Here is a 13,504-nt window from a genome sequence, read left to right on the forward strand (position 1 = left end):
GTGTCCTGGGTGTCCCAGAAGAAGAGAAGGGAAAAGGGGCAGAAGGAATATCTGAAAAAATAATGGTAGAAAATTTCCCAACCCTATTGAAGGACATAGATATCCATGTCCAAGAAGCACAAGCTCTCCCATCTAAAAAAAATCCAAATAGACCAACTCCGAGACACATACTCATCAGAATGTCAAATGCCAAAGACAAAGAGAGAATTCTGAGAACAGCAAGAGAAAAGCAATGCATAACATATAAGGGGTATCCAATAAAATTAAGTGCTGATTTCTCACCAGAACCCATGGAGGCAAGAAGACAGTGGTATGATATATTTAAGAAACTACAAGAGAAAAACTTCCAGCCAAGAATCTTATATCTGGCAGATTGTCTTTCAAAAATGAGGGCAAGATTAGAATATTCACAGATAAACAGAAACTGAGAGAATTTCTAACCAAGACACAAGATTTTCAGGAAATACTAAAGGGTATGCTAGAGCCTGAAAAGAAAAGACAGGAGAGCAAGTCCTGGAAGAGAGTCTGGAAATGAAGATTATATCAATAAAAGTAACCAAACATATCAAAAGAATGGGGAAAATTAAATATGACAGATAAAACTCAAATAGGAATAAACTTAACCAACAATGTAAAGATGTATTCAGAAAACTGCAACTCAATGTTAAAAGAAAATTTTTAAAGGGCCTAAATAACTGGAAAGAACATTCTATGCTCATAGATTGGAAGACTAAATATTATAAAGATGTCAATTCCACACAAATTGATATACAGATTCAATGCAATCCCGATAAAAATCCCACCAGCATTTTTTTTTTAATTGAAAACATGATTATCAAATTTATTTGAAAGGGTAAGGGATCCTGAATAGCCAGAAAACATCTTAAAAAGGTAAAGCAAACTCTCATCTCCAGTCTTTAAATTATATTACCTAGCTACAGTGGTAAAAACAGCATGGCACTGGCATAAAGACAGACACATAGACCAACGGAACCAAATTTATGGTTCAGAAACAGACCCTCAAATATAGGTCAAGGGATTTTAGACTAGTCTGTCAAACCCACACAGGTCAGGCAGAACAGTCCATTCAACAAAATGCACTGAAAGAACTGGATATCCATAGCCAAAAGAAGGAAAGAGAACCCCTATCTCACATCTTATCCAAAAATTAACTCAAAATGGATCAGAAGCCTAAATATAAAAGCAAGAACCATAAAGCTTCTAGAAGAAATTGTAGGAAAATATCTTCAAGCCCTGGTGGTACATGGTGGATTCCTAAAGAAGGTAAGAGGAGGACTGAAATGAACTACTGATGTTTAATGTATGTAGAAGTTTTAATTAGCTTTAATGTAAAAGTGTGGAAATGTATAGAGTGGATAGTAACAAATAGCAAGTAACAGCCAATTTATAAATGGGGATGTAGCTGAAAATGGTAGTCTAGAGATGTAAATGTTAACTGACAGAATGCTAGAGAATAATCTAGGAACTGAATAGCACAGTAAAGAGGTGCATGAGAATTGTGGTTGATGGTACAGATGCGAGTATCCTTTGTGAGCTAGAACAAACGTACATCACTACTGCAGGGTGGTGGGAAGGTGGAGAAGCATGGGAAAAATATACCTGGAGTGACATATGGATTGTGATTAGCAGTAATAATTTAATATGCTTGCATCTATGCCAAAGATGTACTGTGTTGATAAAGGGGCAGTATCGAAAATGTGAGCTAAATGTATACTATGGACATGGTAACAATCAGATGATATTATTTTTTGTAATAAATGTTCCATCACAGTGTGGTATGTTGATAGATGGATGTGGTTTGGGAATTCTGCACATGTGCATGATTGTTTTATAAGTTTACAATTTCTGTCATAAAAAATATATTTAAAAAATAATAAGAGGGTGGGTTGGAGGAAAAATACGCCAAATGTAAGATAAGAACTATAATTAGTAGTTAAGATTTGGCAATATTCTTTCATAATCTGTAACAAATGTCTCACAACAATGCAAGGTGTTGGTGGAGGGTTGATGTATGGGACATTACGTTATGCATGTTTGCTTTGTATAAGGACAACTTTTACTATAGACTTATTGTTTATGTATGCTCATATATAAATGATGTAAAGATAATAATAGGGTGGGTTGGGGAAAATACTTTGGTTAGTAGTAATATTTTGACAATGCTCGTTAATCATTAGTTTAAAATGTTTAGCAACAATGCAAGGTATGGGTGGTAGGATGAGTTATGAGAGTCCTGTGTGATGCTATGTATGTTTGTTTTGTAAGTTCACAACTATTACTATATACTTATTGTTTATGTATGTTTATGTGTGAGTGATATATTTCAATGAATTTTTTTTTAAGAAAAGCAAGGGACGGGAGCAAAGGTGGCTCAAGCGATTGAGTGCCTCATTCCCATGTGGGAGGCCTGGGTTCGGTTCCCAGTGCCCCCTAAAAAAAAGAAGACAAGCAGACAGCACAAACAATGAGGGTAGCAGAGAAAAATAAAAATAAATAACTCTTTAAAAAAAAAAAAACAGCAAGGGAGGGAGCAGATGTGGCTAAAGTGGTTGGGTACTGTGATGGTTAGGCTAATGTGTCAACTTGGCCAGGTAATTGTGCCCGGTTGTTTGGTCAAGCAAGCACTGGGGTAACTTAACTGAAATACAAGGACATTTATGGACTTTAGTCATCAGTGAGTTGATTACATCTACAATCAACCAAGGAGATTGCCATCAGCAATGAGTGACATTTGATACAATCAGTTCAATGCCTTAAAAGGGGAAGTGATTTCAGCATTCAGAGTAATTTTCCAGCTCATCTTTGGACAGCCTTCACCTCCTGGGAATTTATCAAAGACCTTCATCAGACCTTCATCACAGCCCCTGGTTTGTAGCCTGCCTGTGGAATCTGAACTTGTGCATTCCCAAGATCATGTGAGAGAATTTTATAAAATCTCATTCTATTTACAGATATCTCCTGTTGATTGTTTCCCTAGAGAACGCTGATTAATACAGGCACCTGCTTCCTATATGGGAGGTCCCAGGTTCAGTTCCCAGTGCCTCCTCGAAACAAACAAAAAAAACCCAGACAAGCAAACAAATGAAATAATCAGCTGAGGGAGCTCATGTGGCTCAGTGGTTGTGTGCTGGCTTCCCACATGTGAAGTCCAGGGTTTGATTCCTGGTCCTGGTATCTCACACACACACAAAAGCAAGGGAGAAGGAAGGTATGAGGGGACAAGGAAATTTTCTTTCTGGAGTAATGAAAACATTCTACAATTGACTGAGGTGATGACAACACAACTCTGATGAAACTAAGAGTGACTGAGTGTACACTTTGGATGGACTATATAAGGCATGGGAGTGTCTAACACAGCGAACCCTGTAGTGGATGATGGATTGGGGTTAATAGTACAAATATGAGAACATTCTTCCATGAATTATAACAAATATACAATACTAATACATGGTGTTAATAGAGTGGTTTATGGCAGAAATACACCTAAAGTAAGCTATATATTATAGTTGGTAATATCTGGATGTTCTTTCATCAACTGTGACAAATGTTCCACAACAATGCAAGGTGTTGGTGGTGGGGTGGTGTATGGAAATCCTGTATGTTATGTATGACTGTTTTGTAAACTCACTTCTTTATTTAAAAAAAAAGCAAGGAAGGCAGTCTCAATGCAAAATGCCTCCACACAGTCACTACACACGCATGTGTAAGGTTCTTGAGTACTTCACAGTTCTTCTACGAAGTCAACTGTCAATGTACTGTGTTGCAGATTAGAGGTTGTTGTTACCTGGATAAATCTAGAACTACAGTCACCTCAAATCATTCATTTTTTTTAGGTCTTTTCTTTCTCTCTGATCTCACATTAGATATTTCTACTGCTCTATCTTCAAGTTCACTTATTCTTTCTCAGTCATCTCCATTCTGCTTTCAATTTGTTTTTTAAAAAATTTCAGAGACTGTATTTTTTTTAGTTCTAGAACTTGCATTTGCTTCTTTTTTATTGTTTCTATTTCTTTTCTGAGGTGCCCTATCTTTTTTAAAAAAAATTTTATTATCTTTATTTTTAAAGATACATAGATCACACAAAATATTACATCCTATCTTTTTATTAATTGTGAGCATATTTTCCTTTACTTCACTGAGAATACTTAAAACAGCTGCTTTAAAATTCTTGTCTAGGGAAGCGGATTTGGCCCAACTGATAGAATGTCCGTCTACCATATGGGAGGTCCAGGGTTCAAAACCAGGGCCTCTTGACCCGTGTGGTTAGCTGGCCCACACGCAGTGCTGATGCACGCAAGGACTGCCATGCCATGCAGGGGTGTCTCCTCCATAGGGGAGCCCCACACACAAGGAGTGCACCCTCAAGGAGAGCTGCCCCATGTGATAACAATGCAGCCTGTCCAGGAGTGGCGTCACATACACAGAGAGCTGACACAGCAAGATGATGCAACAACAAAAAGAGACACAGATTCCTGGTGCCACTGACAAAAATGCAAGCAGACAAAGAAGAGCACACAGTAAATGGACACAGAGAGCAGACAATGGGGAGGGGGGGTGGGGGTGGAAAGGGGAGAGAAATAAAAATAAATCTTAAAAAAAAATCTTGCATAATAATTCCAACATCAGGATCATCTTGGAGTTGGTCTCAGTCAATTTTCTTTTTTCTTGGGACTATATTTTATTTTCTGGCTTTTCACGTATTGAATAATTTTGGATTATATCCTGGGCATTCCAAATATTAAATCAAGAAGGAGACTCTGAATTCTGTTCTTTTCTCTTAAGAGTGTTGTTTCTTTTTTTTTTTTTAGCAGGCAATTATTTTGGTTAGCTCAAGGGACAACCAGAGATGTAGGCAGACAGAATTTGGAAATCTTCTCTCTGGATACTTCCCTTCTAGGATTCCCACTCTTTCTCCTATAGCTGTGGTTTCCTCAGATTCAATCTTCTGGTTTCCCAGGCCAGAAAGACTGTGATTTTTCCACCACTGCACCTGCCACACTGCAAATCTCACCAAATGTACCTGTCCCTAGGCTAAAATCTATGAAAATGGAATCTCACTCAGAACGTCACCTCTCCCTTATGCATGGACTCCCCATAAGAATCTGTCTACTTTTAATCACTCTTCAGTGTCTTCTGGTAGCTGCTTATTAAATTATGTCCATAGTTAACAATTTTTATCTGAAGGAGGGTCAGTCTGGTAGGATATTATTCAGCTGTTACTGCCCCAATTATTTATTATTGCCTTTGGAATGAGTTTATGAAAACAGAAGTTCTGAAAATTCACAATTCTTAGAATAAACAAGTCACTTTCCAAAGACCTAACTCTAGAAGGGTGCTCAGTAGGCTATTTTTCTCATTCTGTCACTCAATTTCTTCATGTTGACAAGGGCTGTTCTTAACTTTGAAGCTAACAGAAAGTACAAATCCAGATATCTCTCTTCTCCTGTGTTGTATGGCCTAAAGTTCCATGTGCTGCCCAGACATCTGTGAGCCTCAGATCACCAGTTTAACTGATCCTCAACTTAAAAGGCTTCACTTCCCTGCCAGCCTGTAAAATTATCCAAATAAGTCAATCACATCCTCTCACAGGAACCAAGAGTCACCTCGTCCTCTTCTTACTACAAAGCCTGTCTCCCAGAGCCCCTGCTTGTTCATTCTGCTCCTGAGTGCAACCCCCGCGTGGTCCTGCAGGGTCTTCCTCCCCATGGCCCTGAGTATATGTGACTAACAAATTGTTTCAATCTCACCTGTCCAGTGCTGGGTGTCTGTGTTTGGCCATCCACAGAATACTAGGTTGGGACTCCTTCCCTCACCAATGGGGTGAAGAGGAGGTGAACAGAACACGGGCAATCCTATTAAATTCCTTTCTCAGCAAGGCTAAGGCAGAATAGGTTTAACGGGGGTTCCTTCAGCTTTTACAAGTCTTCAAGCTATACTTGGGAAGGAGTTAACAAACAGATACAGCCATGAGGCCGAAACAGGGCTAAGAAGAGAAAGTGAGCTTTTAAATAAGAAAGTAAATGCAGTATTTCCCTCCAATGTCGATATTATACTTACTGCACAGTATTGTACTGTACTGATAACTTTCAAATGAGAAAAAGGTAAAAATTAAATCGTGAGTTGGAGGCAGTGATGTCTTCCCTCTCTGACTCCAATCTATCTCCCCGTCTTCTGAACTGCTCTCTTTTACTGGACTTTCTACCTCCTCTCAAGCTGCCAAAACCACAGCAGTCCTTGGTCAACATGTCTACAGGCAACAGAGAATTCACTGAAACCTGGTATTATCTTTTGGCACTCTACAGCCTGAGAGACAGTGATTAGAAAGAAAAGAAAACTTCATCAACAAAGTGCCATTTTCATTTCAGCTGTTCTTGTGGGCAAATCAGGGAGTAACGAGAAATCCCAGACTGAAAGCTTTGTGGTTATCTCCGCTTCTCATTAAAGCACCCTGATTATAATCACGCCTATGATTAGAAGATTTAACACACCTGGCCTCAAGCATGCACCAGGAAGAAGACTCATAATTCATCCCATGCCATTTCTTTTTCTTTATTCACTAAGTAAGCCCAATTTATAAGATTCAGTGAGTGGAGACTGGAGGTGGTTTGGAGACTAGGTGGGAGGTTTTTCACTCACATGGCTTTTTGGAAGTGACAAAAAAGTTCCACGGCCACAGATTATTTTAGTACTGGTGAGACAAGCAGTGTTGCTTTCATTGGCCACACATGAAAGTGAGAAAACTGGATAGAGTTTCTATTTCTTCTCTCACTTTGCTAACCAAACATTTTGCTCCATTACATACATACATACACACTCTCTGTGTGTACACTTACAGAGTTTTATAATTTTTTAATAGTGTTATTCATTTTTAAAAATAAACTTATTATTTTGGAATAATATTAGATTTACAGAAAAGTTGCAAAGACAGTCCAGAGTTCCCATATACACATCACCCACTTTCCCCTATTGCTAATATCTTATCTAATAATGGCATATTTATCAAGAGTTTTGTAGATTTTGATGATGGATGAAAAACACAGACTCACTCTCTTAGCACCCTCTTGTATAGCAGATTCTCAACAAGAGTTGTGTTTAGCAATTTATTAAATTATACTAATTATCAAGTTATAATCTGCATGCAACTCCACCCCATCAAGATCCTGGATAATAAACTGAAACCTCTAACCCTTCCAGGTGAATGTTCCCAGTTACTGAGCAATTCTCTCTCTACAGGATTTTTTATGAAGTTGCCAGATCATTCTTCCCCCTGCTCTTTGTGCCAGACACTATTAGTTGCCTGCCAATGTCCATTTCTTGGCATCTTCCTTTAAGTAAAATTCAATTCTGTTCATGTAGAAATGTGCCCAGTTAATTACACTCCCAGTCTCCTTCGCAGTTATATGAGACTATTCTGGTCAGTGAAATAAAATGGAAGTTTGCTGGGGGCTTCTGAGAACTGTTTTCCTTCCCCACAGAAAGGAAATAGAGCACACAGGGCTGCCCTTCTCCCATCCTCCTCCTTACTGGTTTAAAACAGTTGTGATGGCCAGAGCTGCAGCAACATCTTATAGCCATGAGGATTACAAAAATATTGGCCTTGAACGACACTGAGCTGCTAAACCAACACTGGCCACCACCTAGCTACAGATTTCTTGTGATGTTGAGAAAAACAAATTCTTACTTGGAGTTTTCGTAACTTGCAGTGGAACACTTTCCTACCAGATGAGCTCACTTAATATAAAACTATACAAGGCAGATGAGAAGGGAGGGAAATGCAGCTGAGGATAAAACCCAGAGAAGTGGCCATTTAGAATTTCAATGTTCTAGCTCTGGGCTGAAACAACAGCAAGTAGGTATTTATAATTAAAACGTGACTGTGCAGGAAAGGAAGGGGATAACTAATGAGTCCATGTTTGCACAAAAATGGCAAAATTCTAGCATGAGTAAAACCTGTATGTCTGACAAAACAATCACTCTTACAATGGCTTCACTGACACTTGGTTAAATACCAATGTGCCAACCACAGCCTAGCATTGTGGATTTCAGGAAGTGAATTATTAATGCAAGCCCTCTCTACAAAGTCAACTGGGAACAAGTTTCCATTAAAATCAAGAAGAAAATTAATTTAGAGGTCATTGACTCTTAGCACACATGTAATCTTATCTATTTTCTTTCTGCATTGGCCATACTCTAGGGAGAAATCCAGCGTTCCCCGCTTAGAGGAGAAAGAAACTTTAATTTTATGCAGTAACTAAAAGCCCATGGATTGGACTCACAGCTAGAAACATTTTAGATGATGCTCTTTAGCAATTCAGCATGAACAATTAAATGAGTCAGGAAGACAAATCACTAAAGTTCAAGCTACAGAGGCATGGTTTTACTGTGTTCCAGCTAGCTCACCTTGGAACTTGCCTCTATAAAGGGAATTCCAGGATTCAGAGCCTCAATCTATAAACTTGTGCTCTGGTTTTCCTGCAGCAGTTAGTGTGTAGTTGGCCTAATGTGTTACAGAGGAAATAGAGTTTCTTATTGAAGACAATATCATTTTCCTGCTACAAAATCTCTGCTGACTGATTCATCTGCATGAGTTCATCTAGGGAAAAGGTTTGAAGCCCGCTCTGGTGAAAGGAAGACTGATAGAAAAGGATAAAGAGGTAGGAATTTGCAAATGGCGAGAGGCTGACTTACTTCAGTAGCTTTCTGGCTGAGTCCCCGAAGCAGCAGCACAATCACATGGATGGCGGCTCTGCGCACTTGAACTTCACGGTCTGTTTTAGCCACAGCGATCAGGCAAGCTGTTACCTAGGAGGGTGAGGGAAGGAGTAGTCGATCAGGATTACAACTGTGCTCCACTTTCTTTATATTCATTGAGAACAATCTGGCTAAGAGAGAGGTGGATAGTTTCCTCATTCTCAATAAAGAGGGAGAGATCTAGTGGTGGAGATCTTGATTGTCTAGCTTTTCTGGAAAAGGACGAAAGCTTGTTTGGAATTCAGGATGGGGATTAGGGAATGGGAAGGAATATGTATATGTAATATGTATTTTTTAAAAAGGTAAAGTCAAATGCAAATATTTCCTCAAAAGTAGGAAGAAATGTCACCTGCCCCCCTTTGGGGACATCAAATCAAAGGAAGAAAAGATGATCCAAAACACAGCTGCTTCCAGGGACTGAGGACCATCGAGATTTAGCTAAGCGAGCTCCAGAGTTCAAGGTCTGGCATGCATATGAATGTGCCATCAGTGAAACTTTTAGCCCAGGGATACAAAAATATTCAAACTGATCTTCAGCATGTCCAGACGCCCCAGTCCCACAAATCTAGTGTGTACCTCATGTGAGTCACCAGGAACCAATTTTAGACTCCCTGCCTGGGCTCTGTTTGTGAAATAGGCCTTCAGCATTAACACCTTAGCAGATGTCTTTCTAACAGAAAAGAAAGACTGGAAATTACTTGCAAAACATGGTGCCAGATACAAAGCTAATAATTATATGTCATAAAATGAGACAGTTTCTACACCCTTTCCCAGCCCCCACCTCTCTCCGCTCTTGGTAGGCTAAAAAATATTCTAAAATTTCAATCAAGAGAAAATACTAACAAGAACAACAACAAATACACACACACAAATTGAAAGAGTAAGCAGTGGTAGTTAACATTTTAAAAGTAAGTCTAAATTATTCATTTGGTCTTTCATGTACTATTTGATGCTAAAACTGTGGGAGTATATTTCTTGGCCAACGGTGGAGGGATTTCTAACCATGATAGGAAAATAGCCAGACTGTGTGTTTGGAAACATGTATAAATACATATTATGTTTAAAGAATGGTTTAAAAAAAAAAAGAATATAGGCTTAAATGAGGAAATAAGCTTGTGCAGAAATTTTAACTTTGCAGGTTGTATTTTTCACAGCTTGCAAACAGTTGGGCATAGTTCAAAGTGTCTAATTAATCAGTGATGGCAGAGAGATTAGAAGAAGTAGCTTGTTCTTAAATATAATGGCATCTGTTATGCACTGGCATTTAATCAAGTTGTAACATCTATTAGACAAACTTGCAGCTTGCAAGTGAAGGGAACTCCCAGAAAAGCTCAATTTTTGGGGGGGCTATTTTTCAATAGGACTCAAAAAGCTGCCTCTGGTTTTGACTTCTGCTTCCATGCCCGTAGCAGTAACGGTAGAAGCAATTCAGTCTGAGGAGGAATTCCTTGGGTGACCTCCAAACAGTCAACAATATAATAGCTACCTCCACTTGCAAGCTTAGTATTTACAAGGTAACAGATGACAACAGAGAAACAAGTTGGAGCTAGGTCTGAGCACTTTTCGACATGTAAGTGAAAGTTCAGCATATTCCGCCTGATAACTAAAGCATGAAAGCCTCTGCAGGCCAGGTAATGTGGAGATGCACCCAAGTCTTCTGCCTGCTTCCCTCAAGGTTTAGTTGGCGGTTCACATTTCCACATTTGGCAGACTAAGGCTTTCTGACCTCAAACCCTGTCGGTGTCTGTATTTGCCACCTCTGTTCTGTCTCAATATGCTAAGAAGGCCAAGAAACACACAAATTATCTAAACCAGGGCCCATGGACACCCTGGTCCTCTGAAAGATTTCAGAGGGTACGTGAGCTTGAATTGAAAAAAAAAATTATCTTTATTTTCTCTGACCTCTAACTGAAATCTAGCATTTCCTTCACTTATGAATGTATGCAATAAATAAATTACAGTTGTATTCAGTTTACCTGACTGGCAAAGGGGTCCATGGAACAAAAAAGGTTAAGAACCCTGATCTAAACTGACTCAAGAAGAAATAAAAAATATGAGTAGGCCAATAAGTAAGGAGATTGAATCAGCAATTAAAAACCTCCCCAAAAAGAAAAGCCAAGGATCAGATAGCCTCACTGATGAATTCTATCATCATTTAAAGAATTAACATCAATCCTTCTCAAACTCCTCCAAAAAACTGAAGAGGAGGGAATTCTTCCTAACTCATTCTATGAACCAGTTTTACCCTGACACCAAAGCCAGGCAAAGATAGTGCAAGAAAAGGAAACTATAGACTAATATCTCTTATGAATATAGATGCCTCAACAAAAATATTAGAGAACAGAGTTCAGCAGTACACTGAAAGGATTATACACCATGACCAAGTGGTATTTACGCCAGGAATGCAATGGCAGCTCAACATAAGAAAATCAATTAATATAATATGACACATCAAAAGAATAAAGGAAAAAGCCACACGATCATCTCAACTAATGCAGGAAAAGCATTAGACAAAAAACAACACTATTCACGATAAAAAACATTCAACGACTAGGAACAGAAGGGAATGTCATCAACGTGGTATAGGCCATATGTGAAAAATCAACAGCTAACATCATATTCAATGGTATTGGTAAAAGATTGGAAGCTTTTCTCCTGAGATCAGGAACAAGTCAAGGATGCCCACTTTCACTACTGTTATTGAACACTGTACTAAAGTGCTAGCCAGAGAAAATAGGCAAGAACAATAATTAAGGCATTTAAATTCCAAAAGAAGATGTAAAACTATCTCTATTTGCAGATGACATGATCTTATATCTAGAAAACACTAAAGAATCCACAAAAAATCTTCTGGGGCTAATAAATTAAGCAAAATTGCAGGATACAAAACTAGCATGCAAAAATCAGTTGTTTTTCTATAAACTGGCAAGAAACAATCAAAAAAAGAATTTAAGAAAAGAATTCCATTTACAATAGCATCAAAAAAAAAATAAAATACTTGGGAATAAATCTAGGCAATGAAGCATAAACCATGTATAGTGAAAACTATAAAACATTGCTGAAAGAAATTAAAGAAGACCTAAATAAATGGAAAAACTTCCCATGTTCATGAATGGGAAGACTTAATTTTGTTAAGATGTTAATCCCACCCAAAGCAAAATACAGATTCAGTACCATCTCTACCAAAATCCCAATAGCATTTTTTGCAGAAATGGAAAAACACATCCTAAAACTCACATGGAATTTTAAGGGCCCAAAAAGAGCCAAGACAATCTGGAAAAAGAACAAGGTTGGAGGATTCATTTCTAGATTTGGAAACGTATTATAAGGCCCCATTAATCAAAATGATGTGATACTGGCATAAGGATAAATACACAGACCAATGGAATAAATTTGAGAGCCCAGGAATAAACCCTTACATCTATAGTCAACTGATTTTTGAAAAGCATGGCAAGACCATTCATTGGGTAATGAACAGTTTCTTCAACAAACAGTGCTGGTACAACTGGATATCTACATGCAAAAGAATGAAGTCATACCCTTAAATTATATCATATATAAAAATTAACTAAATGGATCAAAGGTCTAAATCTAAGAGCTAAAACAACAAAACTCTTAGAAGAAAACATAGGAGCAAATATTATGACCTTAGATTTGGTTTCTTCAATATAACAGCAAAAACACAAGCAAAGAAAAAAATGAACTGAACTTCATCAAAATTAAAAACTTTTTATATCAAAAGATACTATCAAAAGAGTGAAAAAACAGAATATGGGAGAAAATATTTGCAAATAATGTATCTGACAAGGTTTCATGTCCAAAATATAAAGTGTTGTTAAAACTCAACAACAAAAAGATAAACCACCCAACTAAAAATAGGCAAAGGACTTGGATAGCTATTTCTCCAAAGAAGATAAACAAATGGCCAAAAAACACACAAACATCATTTGACGCTAAGAAAATGCAAATCAGAACCACAATGAGATACCATTTTATACCTGCTAGGATGGCCAGTTTAAAAACTGGAAAATAACAAGTGTGATGGTGATGTGAAGAAATTGGAACCCTTGTGAGATTGTTGGTAGGAATGTAAAATGGTGCAGTTATTGTGGAAAACAGTTTGGCAGTTCCTCAGAAAGTTAAACATAAAATTATCATTGTTACCTGGCAATTACATTCCAAAAGAACTGAAAACAAGGACTCAGACAGATACTTGTATGCTAGTGGTCAGAGCAGCATTATTCACAAAAGCGAAAATATGGTAACAACCCACATGTTCTTCAACAGATGAATGGATAAAGAAAATGTGGTATATCCATATATGACAGTTTAAGATTATTTTTCTGAATCCTAAAAAGAGAAAGATTATTTTATAAACTAATCTATTCCTCTGGGTGTGATATCCTTTGATTGTATTAAATTCAGGGAGGGTCCTCTGATTAAGTTTAGCTGATAAAATCAATTTAGGGCTTCAGATCGAGTCCCCGCCCACCCTTGGTAGGCTGATAAAAATGGACACTCACTAAAGCAGACAAACGGGAAGAGAGAGAGTTCTGTCATTTTTGATCCTGGGGCTCCCAGAAGAAAGATGTGCGATTAGCCTGATAATTTGCAGCTCACCTTGGGAAGAGAGTTGAGACTGCTATAGGAAGCCCTGAGAAACAAGCCCCATGCCTATGCCAACCTACAGCTGAGATTCGGAAGAAGCGGGGCCCATAGAGCCTGAAGAGGA

At 38.1% G+C, this 13,504-nt stretch overlaps 1 protein-coding gene across 4 annotated transcripts in view; it reads right to left on the minus strand.

Annotated features, from left to right (window-relative positions):
• TANGO6 (transport and golgi organization 6 homolog) overlaps positions 1–13,504 on the minus strand; it is a 279,753-nt gene that overhangs the window by 39,056 nt on the left and 227,193 nt on the right. For all 4 annotated transcript variants that reach the window (XM_058279794.2, XM_058279795.2, XM_058279793.2 and 1 more), the window contains one exon: positions 8,710–8,823. In XM_058279794.2, the coding sequence (XP_058135777.1) occupies positions 8,710–8,823 (114 nt within the window). Of the gene's footprint in view, positions 1–8,709; positions 8,824–13,504 lie in introns of those variants that run through there.

The sequence above is a fragment of the Dasypus novemcinctus genome, chromosome 18, assembly GCF_030445035.2.
Source record: "Dasypus novemcinctus isolate mDasNov1 chromosome 18, mDasNov1.1.hap2, whole genome shotgun sequence".
In the NCBI taxonomy this organism is placed as follows: Eukaryota; Metazoa; Chordata; class Mammalia; order Cingulata; family Dasypodidae; genus Dasypus; species Dasypus novemcinctus.